The 18,703-nt window shown below is 42.6% G+C and overlaps 2 protein-coding genes across 3 annotated transcripts; both read right to left on the bottom strand.

Moving 5' to 3' along the window:
- Positions 1 to 85: 85 nt before the first annotated feature.
- On the bottom strand, positions 86 to 11,900 carry sh3bp1 (SH3-domain binding protein 1). The gene is made up of 18 exons (XM_070927030.1): positions 11,753 to 11,900; positions 8,843 to 8,885; positions 8,361 to 8,465; positions 8,205 to 8,281; positions 7,658 to 7,769; positions 7,206 to 7,282; positions 7,046 to 7,133; positions 6,882 to 6,950; positions 6,670 to 6,760; positions 6,429 to 6,565; positions 6,144 to 6,255; positions 5,707 to 5,788; positions 5,539 to 5,619; positions 4,786 to 4,899; positions 4,238 to 4,335; positions 2,976 to 3,144; positions 2,384 to 2,748; positions 86 to 807 (listed from the first exon to the last, which is right to left on the bottom strand). The coding sequence occupies exons 1-18, from the start codon at positions 11,800 to 11,802 to the stop codon at positions 521 to 523; spliced, it is 2,157 nt and encodes a 718-aa protein (XP_070783131.1). The 5' UTR covers positions 11,803 to 11,900; the 3' UTR covers positions 86 to 520.
- Positions 11,901 to 14,260: 2,360 nt separating this feature from the next.
- Positions 14,261 to 18,532, bottom strand: pdap1a (pdgfa associated protein 1a). 2 transcript variants are annotated; one of them, XM_070927105.1, is made up of 6 exons: positions 18,386 to 18,532; positions 17,313 to 17,395; positions 17,155 to 17,232; positions 16,549 to 16,673; positions 16,253 to 16,404; positions 14,261 to 15,702 (listed from the first exon to the last, which is right to left on the bottom strand). In XM_070927105.1, the coding sequence occupies exons 1-6, from the start codon at positions 18,396 to 18,398 to the stop codon at positions 15,668 to 15,670; spliced, it is 486 nt and encodes a 161-aa protein (XP_070783206.1). In that variant the 5' UTR covers positions 18,399 to 18,532; the 3' UTR covers positions 14,261 to 15,667. The 2 variants fall into 2 exon arrangements, with proteins under 2 accessions (XP_070783206.1, XP_070783207.1); XM_070927106.1 differs by having other exon boundaries at positions 16,549 to 16,664.
- Between the last annotated feature and the right edge of the window lie 171 nt (positions 18,533 to 18,703).

The raw sequence follows: 18,703 nt of genomic DNA, 5'->3' as shown, positions 1-18,703 counted from the left end.
TCATAAAATCATTTTTCCCATACTTAATTGTAGATTTATGGAATAATCCACCCGAAAAAACACCACAAACAGCAACTGGCAAACCTGTTTTGGATGGCATTCATTTATTGAGAAGCTGACCAGAAAGACTCGCTTTCTGGCGCTTACTTTGCATTCTGGGAAACACAGGACATCAGTAACTAAAGAATAAATAAATGATACTGGTTACAGAAATGGTAGAGCAACAAAAGTTAACACAACTCACAGCACAGATTGACTATATTGAACAATGCAAACGTATCTAGGGGTCGATTATTTCCATAAAATGTGTATCACTGCTGGTTGTGGTTGGGTGTGGTCAGAAGTTGTTGCATCTGTAACCACACCCGACAGTGACATCATGGGGTCTTGTACATGTACACCTGTACATCACTGCAACAAGTTAATCCACTGGAGATCAGCCAAGACGAGATTTTCAGGGGGTGTTAAGTTACTGCAACAAGAAAATTCACATGATTAATGAATGGCACAGTCATTTTTCTCACTGTGCTATAGAAGGAACCGCTTTTGCCTGTGATGGGGGAGGAAGCGGTGGAGGGCAGTTTGGGGCTTTGAGTGCAGGCTTTTTCAGCGGAGGCTTCTTGAGGCTGCCCGGCTGAGCTCGGGGCGCGGGTGTCGGCTGGGTCCTTGTGTCCGCAGCCGCTGGGGCTGTGGTGGGGGGCGAAGGGGCCTGGATCTTGGGAGGCGCTGGGGGTCTGGGTTTAGAGAACTGAACTGTCGGCTGCTCGTAAGCTTGGTTGGCTTTGGTCGGGTTGAAAGATCTTTTCGCTGTAGGGTGAGAAAAGGAAAACAGCAGGATTATAAGGAAGAGAGAACAGCCAGTTTAAGAAAAGGTGGCCAATGTTGGCTAATGTCAGTGAGCTTTTAAAAGACATTGCTGTGTGAAACTGACAACATTTCCTGTCTCTGTGACTCTTCTTTACATTTTAGCATTGCATCATCTTATTATGATTATCCCGTAATTGTCACAAAGCCACAGTGGCAGCTGTTTAACAAAAGTTACATCATTTTACTTTAAACTGAAGTTTTAAAGACAAATGTGATGAGACAGTATTAGATGCAGCTTATTTGACATAAAACACATAAAACCAATGAAAAAAAAGGAAAATGTACAATTTGTGACATTTGGTACCATAATCTTTATAGTATATCTACATGCTTTTGATGTTTTCAGTGGAACTCAGAACTTCAGTTTGTTTGAACCAGCCAATCTGATTTTGTCACTCTGGATTTTGGATAGAGATTAAAGATGGTTATCATAGTTTAGACTATGCTGCTTTTAAGTTCAAGGAAGGAAGTCTAACATTTGTTTGACTGGCTGCTGACAAAGAGGGCTGCATTTAAATTCTCTTGTTAGAAAGCCAATCCTGGAAGACAGTCTACACTTAAATGAGGAGAATCGTTTTGTTGCTGGAGGTATATGCTCTACCAAGTGCTTTGAACTTTACAATCATAAACTACCTCAGTGGGGTGTGATGGTAAAATCAGTGAAACATTATGCTTAACACTATGTCAGATAACAGTAAAAGTAAGAATGTCATGGGAATCAGTTTTGCCGTCAGACAAACATATCAGGAAGAGAGGACTTACAAGGGAAAGTATTTCAGCCTCTACCCGCGAGTGAGGCAGTTACAACAATGTGAGAGATGACGCATGATTGATATTTTGGTTTAGTGGTGTGAGACTTCCTGTTTCCTGTGCACTTCCTGGTTGTTACAACAAGAGCAGTAGATTTATTATTCTCTTTCCCTAACGCTCCACCACTTTGACTTTGTGAGGGGAAAAGGGTCAAAGCAAAGACTCCGTTCAGGACGTTACACAATAGAAAGAAAACATGTAAATAATGAGACGTGCTCATGCCGTCAGCCCAAAGGCAACACTGAATGAAGCGGCTGCTGCCTCTGTTGGAAAAGGGGCACTACACCAATTACACACATGGCGTATTCTAGTCACTACTCAACCTGTGAAAACAGTTGAATAATGTCGTCTGTGGCTCTGAAAGGAGCTTTCTAAAATCAGAGAAAGTTGGAGAAAATCTCGGCTTGGACTTGAGACTTCAAACTTTTAACAGAAAGCCTGTGCTGTTAACGTTAACAAAGACGTTAATTTGACGGATGTGGGCATTTTAACAGGCAGGAAGGGGGTAACAAAAGACACTATTGATTCGCATTATGGGAAATGTAGGCTCCATGACCCATACAAGGAACTAAAAGTTGGGATATATAAGCCTCTGCTGCTTCAATTTCAAATTCAAAAAATCTCTTGTGAGTACCCTAAATGAACGAAAGTGTAATGCTAACCTGCCTTGTCTTACTGAACAAGCCAACATATAGGTTTGACCTACGTTTAAACGGTGAGGTCATCTTCACGAATGCTCTGGGAGAGTCTGGAGGTGCCTCCAAAATTGGCTCCAGCGGGCCTTGATCCGAGCTCTGCTTCTGGGTGGGACTCCTGATCTGGCCTGTGTTTGATGCTGCTCCCGTTGCTTCAGGAAGTGGTGGGGCTGGGCTCTGGTTTGCTGTCGAGCTACAGGCAGCCGAAGTGTTGGAGGCCACGAGGCTGGGATCGAGGGAGGACGAGCTGCTGGGTGTTTTTTGTTGGGTGGGTGCCTCCGTCTCGGCTACGGGGCTGGCCCATGTGGAGGTGCCGCTGCGACTCACAGAGCCAGATTTCACCAGGAAGAAGCCACCGCTGTCCTGAGAGGCTGTGCTGATGGAAAGAAATAGAGAAATGTTAATGTTTTTCGTAAAAATATTGGCATGACCTCATTACCTCTTGCTGCCATCTGGAGCCAATAATGCGCAAAGCTAGAGCAGCTTGTCATGATGTCATAACCTAAGGCACTGAGTGTGTTATGATCGTGCTGTCATCACAATGATGGTTTGAGGCGGCACTGTGAAATGCAATTAGTGAATTCTGCCCTCACAGAGCGGTACCTGTTTGTCTTTGAGATAGGGAGGTGATGAGAGGAGCAGGAGGAGGCTGTGGATGAAGAGGAGACTGTTCTGCCCAGTTTCTCCTTCTCTGAGATCAGGGACTGGGCAACAGGAGCTGGCAGGGTCGCATCCGGGACCTCTGGAAGGTCTGGGATCTCAAAGGGTACAGCTGACCCAAACAAAACAAAGTAAAACATTCAATTTATCAACTTTGCTACATCAGCATTTCATTTAAAGAATAATTCTAGGTTATTACATCTTGGTTCTTATGTGTTTCCCATTAGTGATAATGTCATTGTACAACCAATTTTATTGCTGGGATCTGACATCGCTAACAATAAGTCCAATTGGGAAATAAATAGTATCAGTCAAACGACCAGACAGATTTTAAACAAACCCACATGTAAGCTAAGTTTATTTGGAAAAGTAAAACAACCCAGGCTGTCTGTTGTAAACATTTATCACAGTTTACAGACTGACTTCCTGGTTCAACTTTGACCTGCTGTACTTGCAGTAGTCGTTTCCTGTGCAGTGGGTGCAATGGGTGAGGCGACTTTCAGTTTTACCTCTAAATAAAGCTGCTCAGATGAGCAGTTCCCAGACTGGGTGCAGCGGCACCCTGGGGTGGCTTAACGACGGGCCAATGGTGCCGCAAGCTTTGTTCATTGTCTTTTTCTTTATTGTACATTGTAATACCATTTCACTACATTAAAAAATGAGGCGAGATTTAGATTAAATACATTTTATGTTTATGTCTGTTTTTTGACATAAAAAATAGAAGAAAATCAAAATCACCACATTAAAAAAAAAAACTGTTTAATATGCAATTATGCCACAACGAATGCCATGACAGTTGCCTGTTGTCATTTTAATATTTGGTAATATAAATAATAAATTAATTTTGTGCTTAAACAAGGTATTACAAAAAAATATTATTTACTAACTAATACATACTCAACACACAGACAGCAGGAGAAACAGAGGTGTCAATAGGGGCCCACTGCTCATTTTTGCCCCGAGGCCCCCTTAAAGATTAATCTGGCCCAGATGTTTACAAATTATGTGATCTGATTCATTGTAGTGATGCTGTCGTATTCTTGGATCTCAGCGATGAATTTGAAAAGTACAATTTTATCACAACTGATAGAAATGATAAAATGATAAAACTACAAGTTCAAGCTGCAGTAAACCGGAATCAGCCTTTAAAGACTGAACGCTGATGTCACATTAAGGGGGTACAGCAGCGTTTGGTGTTAGCGTACCTTCGGGGAAGAGGCTGGAGCTGTACTGAATAAGAGGCTCAATGACTGTCACCACTTGGACTGAAGAAGCTGACGCCATGTCAAACAGAGCAGCTTCCCTGAAGAAGCAGAGAAGAACAACATGAGGGACGGACAAGGGCTCAGACTGCAGACTCTTCACAGTTCTCATAGACAAATTCAACCAGAGTGTTACTAAAGTAAAAAGTAAAGTTGCAGTTGTTTACTTTGCTAGAAAACCCCCCCATTGACGTTTAACCACTGAGACCATTTCTGAAATCTCTTCCTGCAATTAATGCACAAAACAAACAAAAAAATCCTCACTGCAAAGAAAGTGTTACCCTAGGAAACCATCTTTCACAGTTTCCCTTTTAACAGGATGTTGCGGTTCAGTTTCACGTGACCAGCGGGTCTGGTTGATGAAATGTGTCACCAATGTTCGTCCCTTCGTATTAGGACACAACAGATGATGAAAGAGGAAGAGCGGGCAGGACGGGGAGTGTGTGAATGGAGCATGGTAACAGCACACACTGGGTGAAGGCACTACGCACCCTTCAGCCCGTGGCCAGAGCAGGTTGGGCCCCAGGACGATGGCAATGTTACTGGGCGTCATCTTGTTTACGGCCTGCTGCTCGGACAACAGGGACAAGAACTGGACCAGGTACCTGACAGGGAGAGAGAGGAAAAAACAAGTAGACTAGGGATAAAAGGAGGAAGTCAAAGAGGAGTGTAAAGGTGGCTAAAAATTACTTGAAAAGGTTGTAGCCCAGTGGTCTAACAGTAAACCCTCAATGGCATATTAACGCTATCAGGTGGGAACTGAGATATCCAAATGTGACGATATTCACGTTTTAACCTTTTTCAAAACCCCTTTGGATAAACCAAACACAAGCGTGCAGCCATGCCAGCACCTCTCTGAGGCTCAGCACAGTGGTGCTGTCATTAATGTCGGTATGCTACCATGCTCACAATGCTAACGTCCTGATGTTTGGCAGGCGTAATGTTTGCCGTGTTCACCATCTTAGTTTAGTGTGTTAGCATGGTAACAAGCGCTAATTATAGGAGCACTACGCACAAATGTCGACCTCATGGTGGCACTACAGGGAAAGTCGGGGGATCACCAAAGTCCGTAGGCCTCATTCTCTGGGGGACCATGAATGTGTGGACAGTAAGTGCTGACCCTTTTGAGATAATATTTAATACAAAACAGTAGCGACTTGTACATTTTCGACTGCCAGGGACAGAAAATTGGGAACGTAAGGAGACGTTTGATCATGTGCTTCTGTACAACAATGAGCACGCACCTGAGGTTGTTGTAGTTTTCAGGCGGCAGTCTCTTCAGCAGTACTCTGAACTGCTCCTGCTTCTCTGTCTGGTCTTTTTCCCTGCGAAGACAAGAGATCAAACTCAAAGAAACAGACTTGAGACCACAGTGAAAAATAAGAAATGTATAGTGTAGATATTATACCCACCCTGCTGCTTTAAACCAGTCATTGTAGAGTTCAAAGGTCATTAGAGGTTCAGGAAGCTCTCGCAGGTAACTCTTAAAAGCTCCTGTCACGACACATTCAGAGATAAATCATCACAATGAAACAAGCTGAGGTAATGTGTTAACTTAATTACTGCTCATTTTTGTGTTGTTACATAATATAATAGTAACGTTAGATATTGGCTGTTTTCTCTTGCTTTATTCAGCCCGTGAAAGCTTTCATATTACTGTTCTACACATTCTGTATTTGACATTACTGGAAGCTGCAACAGGGGCTGTGTTTGGAGCAAACAGAAGAGGAACTAGAGAGTTAGAATTAGCCGCCAAAGTCACGTCGGCCGAAGAGACGAGGAAGAGAGCCCACAACAGAAACTCCACTAAAGTGAGACCTAAGGAAAAAGAATTGGACACATAACTTACCGGCCACAGCATGAGGGTCCATGCTGAACTCGCTGTGGTCCACCGATTCTTGGTCCAAACAAGTCTTCAGCCTCTTCACCACTGAGGCCGCTGCTGCCAGACGAAACAGACCCTGAGGGACGAGGAGGAAGGGAAAAGGGGAGGAAAGATGGCGATAAAGAGCTGGGGATAGTGGGCTTTTAGTCATGGCCAGATGCAAAGACCAGAGCAGTGCTTGCAAAAGATTACATTTGCTGGACACAAATTATGACAGTGAACCCTGTAGTCTCATCCCGTCAGTCCTACCTCCTCTCTCATGCCCGTCCTCAGCAGCATGTGAATACACTCCTGGATGGGCGCGGCGATTTCTCTGTTGCTTTGAGACAGATGAGAGAGCAGAGGCTCCCCGTAGACCTTCTGGTTAGAGAGGCTGACCGGCGGCCCTGCAGAATCAGACAAGTACACAGAGGAAATAAGAACACATGGGGAAAGAAATCTAATGACGGTGCAGCAACTAAGTGCACAGACTGGTGCAAACTAACGTCACCTTTTTGACTGTAATTCTCTTTGAGCTCTCTGATGTTTTTGTCCAGGAACTCGTGTGAATTTTTGTGGTACTCTGCTTGCAGCTCGAGAAGCTGTGGTGGGAGAGACAAGAGGGGTACATTAATAATACAGCGGCCTTTTGGTAAGGAAATTACATTTTATCTTGTTTGCACACAGGAAAGAAAAGCTCAAGCCACCACAGCTGCAACTCACACGGATGAAGTAGTTAGCGTAGTCTTCTTCCTTAGTTGCAAAGTGATACAGATCTGCAGAGTACTGGTCCTACAGAGACAGAAAAACAGAGAGGGCAGAGGTCAAGGCAACATGTCTGATCCCACAGAGGTGGCACACTGCACCAGCGGTGGAAACACTAGTACCTTGATGCTCTCCAGCCTCCTCCAAGCTTCTTCCACTTCCTCCCTGAGCCCATCCTGCTTTGCCTGGGCACCAGTGCTGGCTTGGCTCCTGACACAGATATTAGTAAAACGTGAATTAGCTGCTATAAACTGTAGGACTGACTGAGGCTGCGTAACTCACCTGGTTCTTGCGTTGCTCCAGTCTGTTGTGAGCTTTGCAAACTGCTTCTTGTTCTTGAGAATCTCTGGTAAATCATCCTAAAAGGAAAAAAAAACCCATTAAAAGTAAAATGAATCGGTTCAAGAGCGAATATTTTGCTATTTTATTTCCATTCAGCTACAGCTAGTCGTCCTTGCATTTATTCGGGCAACATACAGGGACAGGAATGAACAAAGAGACGTCGACACATGTGCATGTTGTGCACTTTTAGATGAATACATACTGAGGATGGAAAAAATAACACAAACACCCGACAATACAATGCTGTACTGATGTTGAAAAATGAAGAGGAAAGGACAACGATGGGAGATTGAACGATAATGAAAGAGAGAGATTATCATTTCTTATTGGCTTTGTTTCTCCAATTTATGACAGTAAACATTTCAACAACAAGCGGTACGAGCCACTCTCACCTCGCTGAGCTTGTTGAGAGGCTCCAGAACGGCCTTCTCCACTTTCATCTCAAAGTCTGCCAGCATGCTGGCCAGCATCTTCTCCATGAAGCAGCACATCTCCAACACCCTCCTGCACACGCACGCACACACACACACACACACACACACATACACACACACACACCTCAAGGTTAACTCTTGTCTCGCAATGCATATATTTTCAGATGGATGTCAGAACTAAAAACTATAAAAACACATTTACATGTAAGATCTAGAGAAAGAAACCATTATACACAAACGCAGGAGGGGAGCTTGCAACAAGAACTAAATATCAACATGCAGCACGTAGCTGCTCTATCAGAGCCTCAAACTATAAATAAAAGACATGAATAGAATCAAAACTGTGGCCAGTGTGTAGGATCCTCTTTCTTTTTCATCCAGAACTGAAATCCACCGTTATATTGTCACGAGGTTTTCAAATGACAGCGGTCAACACGGCCATAAGTCAAGAGTTCAGGTCAAGAGCATGGAGGGAGGGGTAACTGCAGAGGGCCAAAGCTGTCACCTGATACAGGACTCTGCGTCAAAGTCTTTGAGGCTCTCTGCCATGCTGACGGACAGCAGCATCAGAGGCAGCTTTTTCTGCGGAGACAGAAGCAGATGCATCACATGTTGTTGTTTCTTTTGCGCCCCGCCCCCGTGGGTGAAATAGTTTCAGTACCATTCGTTTTTCAGCGTCCAGCCCTTGCTGACTCTGCATGCAGCCCTGCAGCTTCTTGTGAAGGACCTGAGCCGCCTTCTTGGCCGGCTCCACCCGTTGCTCCACCTTCGTTCAGTCGGAGACACACACACACATATACACATGCAGTAACGCTTAGAGCTGAAACAATGTGATCTGGTGCATGTGTTAGTGTCTGCTGTGTCATGAAACTCTGCTAAAGAGTTAATCACCACCTGTCTAATGTCATGAACTTGTTGTGGTGGTCAGTTATCTTTGTTTAATGTGCTTTTATGTTGTCTTGTGTTTTTATCAGGCAAAAAGTCAGTAATATCAAATGTGAGGTGTGCTATGAACCCAATAATAACAAAGAATAAAGTTTGAATGAAAATGTAACAAAACACAGACAAAGATATAAAGTAGTCAAAAGCAATTTATAGCAGACTTATGAACTGAAGGGATGAAACAATTTTCTTTTTTCTCACCAAAACCAGGTCCTCATGTAGGAGCTCAGTGGCATCTTGTGACCTGCAGACGTGCATGTTGTGTTGGTTAGTGAACATACAGGCGACTGTAACTCTAATATCCAAACTAATGCCAAAGAGAAGTGGTCCAACATTATTCAACTACAGTTTTGATATTCAAATATGCGTTTATCATAAATTAGAGCTGCAATTTACAGTCAGTTCATCTGAGGATCATTTGCTATTTAGTCTATATAAGTGCCAAAACTCCACCCTCCAGCTCCTCTAAATCTCCCTAATTAACACGTTAACTCTCATTTGTTTCATCGGAAACAAAATCAAAAGGTGTAAAAATGACAAGCTGTGGTGTTACGGGTCGCTATGTGTTGTGTTCTCGGCTGGCCGCAGTGACTTCTCCCTGTTCCCAGTCTCTCTGCTAAAGTAAGCTACGTGGGTGCTGGTGTGCTCGCTTCATGTTTAGTGTAAAGACATGTGAGCCGTGTGATCAACTCTCGGCAAGAAATTGAACAAGCATATTTCCCAAAATGTCAAACTATTATTCAGTTTTCTGTCAATCAGCTAAACTATTCATCTCTGTCATGTGAGGTTGTGCTGCTTTTGCTGTGTTTTAGATAGTTGTTGTTGTTTTTTTTGACTGTTCGACAAAACACACTAGAAGATGCCACCTTGGAACGGTAAGCTGTCCTCATAGAGGGTTTCTTAAGAAGACACAGAAGAGATGTTTTGGACAGAATGAGTGATCATTGCCTAATGATCATGTGTAAAATCAATTTAAAATGCAATATACAAAGAAATGAAGTGGAAAAAGTTCAAAAGTTGCAACTGCAAATGAACTCTTACAGAAGAACTATTTTCACACCAATTCAAGGAGGAATGGTGTCTATGTTATATTTTGAATGAAAAACAATAAAACTATTGTGCTGCGTTTGCGTGCCAGTGGGACAGTCTGACATACAGGATTTTACAAGACGTTTACAAGCTGCCTGCTGAGAAGCACTGCTGAGAACCCCCCCCCCCCCCCCCCCCCCCATCTCTGCTGCAACACTCAGCCGTTTAAAAAGGAGGGAAGGAGGTGAACAGAGAGGAGAAACACAACAACTCCTCTGCAGCTTTGAGAACATATTCAGGCTTGTGTCACAGTGAGAAAGGAAGCCCAACCCAGTTCGCAGAGAGGTCGGATGAGCGCGAGCACCTCCAAGGTGTCTTGTTTCCTCCAGTGAACCTGACATCCGACGTTTGACGTTTCAAAACACAAAGCGGAGAATTCCCCAGTGTCCTTGAGCCTTACGCCTGTTCCTTATTTTTTTTTTTTTTTATGTCTGACTCTCATTTCAACTTTTCCTTTTGAGGCGGAAAAGACTGATTATTCCACAAAGAGTAAAATGACATCAGAGCATGTGGGCAGACGTGCTGCATGCTTCTTTGAGAAAGTGTGTGTGTCTCAGTGGAGGTGTGTATGTAAGTGTTGCTGATGTAATGGAGATATCACAATCAATGTATTGTTGCACTTTGGGGTATTAAATGTCCATAAACTGCTCCCTTCATACGTAAGGTACAGTACATGTAAATACTTTGACTGTGTGTTGTGTCTTATTTTAGTACATATGTGTGTATCTCGTCCAAGGTCACAGCGTCAGTACAAACTGAGAACTGGGTGTGCTGCTGTGGTAGCTGAAGCCCACGTTGGTTGCTCTGCTGCAGATGCACGCTGTGTAGGTTTATTATTAAACCAGAGTGCGTCAGAGGTATAGAGGCTGCATGGCCTGCACACACACACACACACACACACACACACACACACACACACACACACACACACACACACTCACTCACTCACTCCTTTTGCCCTGCTGCATGCAAGTTTGTGACACGAAAACCAAAGAGGGTGTAGGTGTAGGATTTGGTCACACACAGGCACAAACTTTCTAGATCAGAGGTGTTCAGTCTGTGTAGCACATGGATGCTTGAAACAAAGTGACACCTAATCATCATGAGCCAGGCACAGGCTGCATATGCGGGGTAATGATCAACTTACTGAAATTTCAATAAAACTCTAACAGAAATTGCAATGACTTATTTCACCGTGTCAAAGTTTTGTTTTCTCTCAGAGAGAATATGCCACAACACCATAAAGAGTGCCACCACCACCGGCTTCACGATGTGTGTGCGGCCAACAATGAGCCACAAACTTGAGTCAGTTTGTTCACTCAGGCGCGCTGAACCTGTCAGGCTTTCACGCGTGGAAGAGTCTGAGGTTTCCCTCAAAACCCAAACAGCATGCTTCACTGTGAAGAGGAACCAGCGACTGTGGCATGCCAGCTTTACAAACTCGTGTGTGTTTCTGCGAAAATGAGAACATGGGAAGCAGAACAGAATTCAACATTTCCTAAAAGCAGAACATTGCGCTGGAATGAAAACCCTCTCCAGGGAGGCAGGTAGAGGAAAACGTGATGTAGATTCACAGCAGCAGCTTTAAAGTAGACACTATAACTTGCTAAACGAAAGATGGTGTAGCGCTTACGGGAGATGATAACACAAAGTGTAACGGTTGGGAAAGTAGAGTCATAAAGGCAGTCAAACTAACTCAGCACACTGACATTAGCCGCCATAAGCTGCTGGCCATACCAGACCAAATAACGTGTAAGGGCAAAACCTCAAAGTGTACCGCCTCGTGTAAGAATTCAACTTTTTTATCTGAATTGTATATGGGATGAAATTAAAATCAATTAAACTCTGATTTCTTAGCCTGAGATCAGACCAAAATCCCACCCTACACTAAAACATGCCGCTTTTGGGTTCACACCAGATCTTGAAAGCACCTCGAGTTCAGAGTACTTGACGTGCTTATTTCAGTTTCAATGCGGCGTATTCCACAAACATCAGAGAGATACATCAGGTTAAAGTACTCACTTCGCCGCAGAGCCGAGCTGCTTCAGGATGCTCAGAGACTGCCGGAGCATGCTGGGCAGTGGAGTCCAACCAGCTTTTTCTACCTGACCCTCTCAGACCTGCTCAGCCCCACAAGGTGTCCTGCTCCAGAAGCGTCCACACAGGGTCCCTTGCTGCGTTACTTCATCAGGGACAGAAGGTCGGCCGCCTCTGCCGTTGTTGTTTTTGTGTGCGTGTTTGGGCCGTCAGTTTTCGTTCTTGTTTCAGGAGCGCGCTCATAAGTCACATCTAACACAAGCCAGCGAATGAGGAAGTTGCACAAATGAAGTATCAGCCGAGAGAGGGGAAGAGAGATTTTTTTTTGTTCAGGTTCGGTTGTCACACTATGATTTAAAAGTTAGCCCCATAAAGACACTACAGATCGAAATGGAATTATAGAGTGGGATGAGTGATTAGGCGGTAACCCTGAGATTACAGGCGTACGGTGGCGGAACATTTGGTTTTCATTCACTTTTTCAGAAGGAAAATGTATTTCCTCCAGCTACATGAGGGGGATACACCTCGATGTAATAATTCTGGATGGTAACAGGACATTTTGCCATCTCATTAAACGTCATCATTTGTGCAGTGTTGTGCCACAGGTCTGCTAACGCTCTTAAAAAGTCCCTCTGGCAGGTTGTGGTCAGTATGCACTTCTGTAAATGCTAACAATATGTGCTCAAGAGTTAAAAGGATGTGAGAAGGCCAAAAGCGGAAACTATCGATGCTGCTGGCGGTAACAGGATCTTTGTTTAATCAGTCAGCTTAAAAAAACGACTCTTATTTCAGTGTGGCTGTTGTCAAAGCCTCCGATTTCTTGTTGAACTCAGACCTTTTCAACATAGTTTTTATTCTTGTCTCCCATTACTTGTTTCCTTTTTCTTTCTTTTTTTTTTTTTTTTGCCTTCATAAAACATTGACAGATTCCCACCTTTTAATGCTTAACTTGTTAGCGAACAGTTGCTAATTTACACATCCAGCAGACGCGGAGCAACTTTACCACTCTTTCATGAATGGAGTTGTGCCTCTTGTCACCTCGTGAACATAAGTCCAATATTCACTCCTCCTTCCAGCTCTGTCTCTGGCCTTCACCGACTCCTGGGGAGAAATGCTGCCTCTTTAGCTGCTCACTAGCGACTTGCTAACTTTGCATCTGTTCGCGTGCTGGGCGGGAAGTGTGCGGTCAGTTGTTATTGGCTGAAAAATGACACTTTGAGAACAGCGAGAGTGAATAAAAACTGCGACCCCTTTTTACAAACAAGTAGTCATGTGATCCATTGTTAATAAAATACCCGCTTTAACTGTATTTTATCGTCCCGGAACATTTTGAGCCAACAGTGGATCCCTTTAAAATCATATGTCACTTCCTAAAACGTTATCTTTATTATTTTGCAGAGCGCCAGAGTTTACTGCTTTATTCATTTGTGTAAAAAAAAAGCAGGTTCCTCAAGAACTTGCTGGAACTCATCATCTGAGTTGGGGTCAAGCAACAGATCTTTGGGCTTTTATTTCAAATTTTTCAAACTCTGTTTTTATCTGTCAGTTAAGACAAACAGGTCAGTTATGTGATTGGCTGTTGCTTAGGTCTAAATGAGCAAACAGCCAATCACATGGCTGGCTCTGCCCTGTTTGTTTTCATTAACAGATAAAGACTTTGTGATAACACAGCATTATAAAATACAGTAATTGGGAAAAATGAATGTAGGACGGACTTGCAAAAGGAAATTTAGGGGAAAGAATTGCTGGAATTAAATATAAATAACCTGTAATATACTTTTTCTTGCACATTAGCCTTTTAGCACATTCTGTAGAGTATGTCACCCCCACATGTATCTGCACATACTGAAAATATGAGTATGTGACAAACTTATATAAACTCTCACTATTTCAAGAAGTAGGATGAAATAACATGAGTCGAGTTTGCAAAGAGCATAGGATTGTTTTACAATTACCTGGTTATATTATTTCATTATGGTTATTTATTAAAATGTTTCCTGTATTTGTTCATATGATAATTTCATGTCATATATGTATATTTTGGGTTAGTAAATCATCACGAGTGCTTCTGTTGATATCTGATTGTCTGTATAAATGTTCACTTTGGCTTGTAGCAAAATGGCATCCAACTTTAATCCCATTAGATGTCAGCAGTGCATCAGGAGCTGCACGCAGATGTTCAGAGGTTGTGTTAACCCTGGTGCCTGTCAGATGCTGCAGTCTAGTGGTGGCAACAACAAAATACACAGAACTAACTATGGAATACTTAGAATACTAAGAAATAGCTCTTGGATGTGACTAATAAAACTTCTGCAACATTAAGTGTTCTTGATTCACAGAGGACACCTGCAGCTGCTGCCAAAGCATCGCTTTCAGCATCCAAACCAACTTGCAGGCAAGAGAGACTGAATGAATCATAATACAAATTCCAGCAACTGACAAAAACAACCAGCATTTAGAATGTGAATATAAAATACAACATAGTCATTTATCTATTAATGGATTTATTTTTAAAAATGACTTCAAATACATGATGGAAAACTTGAGGGATTCATTTTTACTGTGGCTACATTTCTCACACTTTGTGGTTTTAACAGTATGTTCTTTAAGCTACTTCCACGTTATAGGGAATACTGTTTTCCTGATCAAGCCATTTCCAAATCCCCCACACACTGCGTACTGTCTATTGTGTACACCTGTGTAAGTGTACCTAATAAACCAACTCAGTGTAGGTTCTCTGTAGCACTTTAATTACAGGAGAAAGACAGTGAACTGGTCTTGTGTAAACTTTGAAAAAGGCAACAAAAGACACAATCCCTCCTATAGAACCACCCAGGATCCCATCAGAAACAGGGCAAGGCCACAGTTACTGAGGCAGTTTGAGATGATGCTTTACCACCCTGACCATATTCTATATCCTGTATCTGAGGAGAACCTGTACAGTATGTGTATAAAAGTCTTGTTTCATCCTGATCCTGATTCAAGCACTGATGTTTAACTTTAAAATGCTTATTATAGGCAATTCAAGTAATATTCCTGGTGCTTTGAGCAAAGGAGTACAAAACACATTTGAACTGAAGTGTAAATTTGGAGAAAAGCAAAAGAAACTAAATTTCTACTTTCTAGAGGTGTTGTGGCAGGAGGACAGCTAATTCTTCCAACTGTAAATTGAAAAAAGGGGCTCAAAACAAGGCAAAACCAACAGTGGGACCAAAACAAAAAAGGCTGGAGGAAAAGGCAGAATATTCTAATCATGTTTGGATGGTGGGAAAAAAAACAACAAACAAACCCTCAAATCTTTAGAAAATTATACAAATGTCTTTGTGCAACATATCCACAAATACTAACTACATCGTATAATTCCTATATATCCTCTGAATAGTGTTCTTTTCTTCATCTGTCACTGATTTGCCTTCTTACTGTACAAAACAGGTGAGATGGAAGGAAAAGTAAAGCACCAAAGAAATCCTCATGCACGCTCAATGTAATATCTGTCCAGTCATTAAGTAAACCTGCATTAGGTATGCTTGTAAGATGTATGAATCAAAATAAATGGAAATAACTTCAGCAGCTTTAGAATTAAAACCATGGTGAGTGGGGAAGAGTAAAGAGGCAGTGAAGCACTTGGAAAACCTGCGATGGTCTCCTCTTAAGGACTTTTAAAGAAAACTAGAGGCATCCCAAATGCTGCAGTCCTCTTCATCTCGCTTTGCTCCACCCGTTTTCCCTGTCCTGACCACCACACTGTCATGGAAGACCCACGCCCCTCTGATTTGAAATGAGGGACAGGAGTTCAGGAGCACCCCTGATCTGATGCCACTCGAATTGGTCCCCTCCCCCGTATCTCCTTCTCTCTCCATCCCTCTGAGACTGAAGTGCATGTCGAAGCTTTCAGATGGACTAGCGCTTTGCTTTGGCTTCTTCAGCTTCTTTTTCTGATAAAACATAAGAACCAACATGGAGAACAGTGTAAGGCTTTGAGTTTCAAAATGGTCAACATTTCCATAAGATTGCAGCACATAGAAAAACAACTGTTCTGTGAATACTACAGTCTGCTGTTGGAAATTGTAATTAAGAGGATATCATGCTCCAACAACACAATAAAGTGGCAAATCTTGCATGATGCCAAGATGTTTGTTAGAAGTCTGACCTTACATGTCAGGACACAGTGTGTACGCAGTACTAATCTTAAACAACAAATCATCAAACTGAACTGAGAATAATGAATCATCATCTCACAATCGGTAGCTTTTTGCATTGGAGCTCCCCTCACTGGTGACTGAAAGCACCATTGTTATACAAACATACTATGTATCTAGCAAATTAAAAGCACCCACAGAAACAGACATGGTGTGATGGTGTGCTTATATAGGCCTACGTTTTGTACTCTGATACTGAATAAAAATTATCAAACCAGCATTTCCACCTCTAGCAAAGTTTCAACTTTACAGAACTGTTCGTGTGTCAAATGTTGTGTCCTCTCACCTTTCCTGAGTTCGTCTCTCTTCTTGGCAGCCTCTTCCCTCTGTTTCTTGATGATGGCCAGTCTGGCCAGGTCGGCCTTGGCCTGGTCAGTCTTCCCCTCAAGATGGAGCTTCATGTAGCGTTCCTTTGATTTCTGCTTCTCTATCTCCTCTCTGATATAGAAAATAGGAGAGCATGCATATGAAATAAAGTAATACTTAGTCAAAATAGAAAGCCTGACGCCAGCCGCCAGAGTTGAAGACATTGTATAACTTTTGTATAAATGTTCCTTTCCTGAGTGACTGTGTGACACCTACCTCTCCCTGCGAGACAGCTCTCTGGGAGCAGAGACGTCTACCTCAGCCACCTTCTTGTTCTTCTGAGACACGCGGTTGGGATTCTCAATCTCTATGAGCCCCTCGACTCCGCTCCTCTTTTTGGACTGTGTGCAAAAAGAAACACCTTTGTAGCATCAGTGAGACAAGAAACCACCAGTGAAGCCTGGTAAGTAATGGCAGAGGCTGGTAAGCTTGTTTGTCTACCCGCTACTATACCCAAACATTGTTTGGGTGTGGTTCTGTCCTTCAAAAAATACATGTACAAACGAGTTTAATCGTTTAATTTTCTTATTCCCTCTGATCACTGGCCAAAAGTAAACAATCTTACATAAGGATATTAACAGCCATTACAATAGAGTATAAGCTAAATACATTTCAGCAATGCCAAACTTGAAAACTAAACATTCGGTGTAGTGCAAGTCCTTCAGTGTCAAAGAGATACAAAAGAGTCGGAAATTACACAATTAATGATTTACTTAAACACCAAGGATTCATTGAACGCTATAAAGCCAACAATCAGTGTCTACCACCAAGTTCTAGACCCAGTATTATCACTGTCAACATTATATCCCTGCCATCACTCACCTCAGATTCGTCGTCACTGCTGCTGCTCTCTTCCTCAGACTCTGCAGCGCTCCCTTTCTCTGCACCAGCATTTTCTTCCTGTTAACATACACATTCAAATCACACACAGGCCTGGTCTGAAGGTAACTTCATATCTGCAGCAAAGATCTTTCACTCACCAACTCCCTCTGCTCTTTCATCTGTCTGTCAATCTCCTCGGGATTGCTGAATTGCTTCCCTCTGCCCTTGTGGCCTTTTTTCCCTGTAACACAGTTGTCCAAGTTATCAACTGGCAAATCAACTGCATTGAACCGTTTTTTGAAGTTTGTTTCAAAGTTTACAAAATAATTTTCAGTGCAGGAACACATAGTACAACAACTGTACAATGTAATAGGAATAAATGCATAGCCCAGACAACACACTATGATCATTTCTTAAGTCAAGTTTGTGGTGATGTAATATTAAATGGCATTAAGTGATGCATTTGCTGCTGTTATTATGTACATGCTATGTTATTATGTATGTATGTATGTATTTATGTATGTCCCCCCCCCCCCCCCCCCCCCAAGGATCAATAAAGTATTTCTGATTCTGATTCACCCTCTGTATGTGGACACATATGTCAATGACCACCTCTCAGTGATAAGATCCCAATACAGTTCAGGTCAGTTCAGACTTTTATTTAGAGGTCTACATTTAAATGAACAGGGGAAGAGATTATGTGTGTGTGAGAGATGGGAGACACACATGACGTTCACTGAAGGCCAGCTCCCTTCACTGTCATGGCTAGTGAGTGTTAAATAGGGAAACGAAGGCTAATCAGGCAGATAGATAGCTCGTCAATACTTAAACAAAGCATTTGTGAAAACGACTGGCAATAGTAACAATCGCCATCTAGTAGGAATTAAAGTAAATGATTAAGTGAGCCAAAGCGGTCTCCTGTGCACATGTTACTGGCGGTTGAAGACAAATGGCCAACTTGTGATCATTCAAAGCATTTCAGATGCTGAAATTACCAACAAGCTGGTAGCTGTGTTCATGTGAAAACATCAATTAATCACCATTGGTACATTTGCTGTGTCTTTCCTTAATCGCAATACACCCTGCTAACCGGTTAGCATGCTAAAAGCTAAGCATGTGAGACTTCTACGGGATTTCATACTAACCTAGCTACTTTAGCTAACAATTCGCTAGCTAGAATTAGCTTGCTAAAAAATTAGCATGGTAGATAAACTTCAATAATAATACTTACCGCCCCGAGGCATTATTGAAAGTGAAGTTTGTACAGATGATGTCTGCTAGTATATGGCTGAATAATATGAGTTATACAAGCAAAGCCGGCGGTTTAAAGAGCTAGAAGACAAGGCTAGGAACTACTCCGTCTCTCCCGCTGTCGGAGGCACAAACGTCGCAACGCTGCAATGACTCATGACAGTCTCCGCCTGCGCATTTAGAACAATTCAACCAATCGCTGTACTGAGCATTTGACGGACATGTACATCCACCAATTAGCTTCAGAAAGTAAAACGAATTCATAAGAGGCCGTACCTTTCATTGACATGAACACTTG

This window comes from Enoplosus armatus, chromosome 20 (assembly GCF_043641665.1).
Source record: "Enoplosus armatus isolate fEnoArm2 chromosome 20, fEnoArm2.hap1, whole genome shotgun sequence".
NCBI lineage: Eukaryota > Metazoa > Chordata > Actinopteri > Centrarchiformes > Enoplosidae > Enoplosus > Enoplosus armatus.
Note: the sequence above shows the minus strand (reverse complement) of the source record. Positions and strands in the feature narration are given on the sequence as shown.

What these genes read in the sequence shown, in the direction of transcription:
- pdap1a (XM_070927105.1), bottom strand. An exon ending in GAGCTGTCTCGCAGGGAGAG is followed by an intron (nt 16,405 to 16,548) that starts GTAGGTGTCACA and finishes TTTCTATATCAG; the next exon opens with AGAGGAGATAGAGAAGCAGA. An exon ending in GAGAGACGAACTCAGGAAAG is followed by an intron (nt 15,703 to 16,252) that starts GTGAGAGGACAC and finishes ATGTTTTATCAG; the next exon opens with AAAAAGAAGCTGAAGAAGCC.
- sh3bp1 (XM_070927030.1), bottom strand. Translation starts at nt 11,802, where the DNA reads ATGCTCCGGCAGTCTCTGAGCATCCTGAAGCAGCTCGGCTCTGCGGCG. An exon ending in CAGCTCGGCTCTGCGGCGAA is followed by an intron (nt 8,886 to 11,752) that starts GTGAGTACTTTA and finishes GCACGTCTGCAG; the next exon opens with GTCACAAGATGCCACTGAGC. An exon ending in TACATGAGGACCTGGTTTTG is followed by an intron (nt 8,466 to 8,842) that starts GTGAGAAAAAAG and finishes GACTGAACGAAG; the next exon opens with GTGGAGCAACGGGTGGAGCC.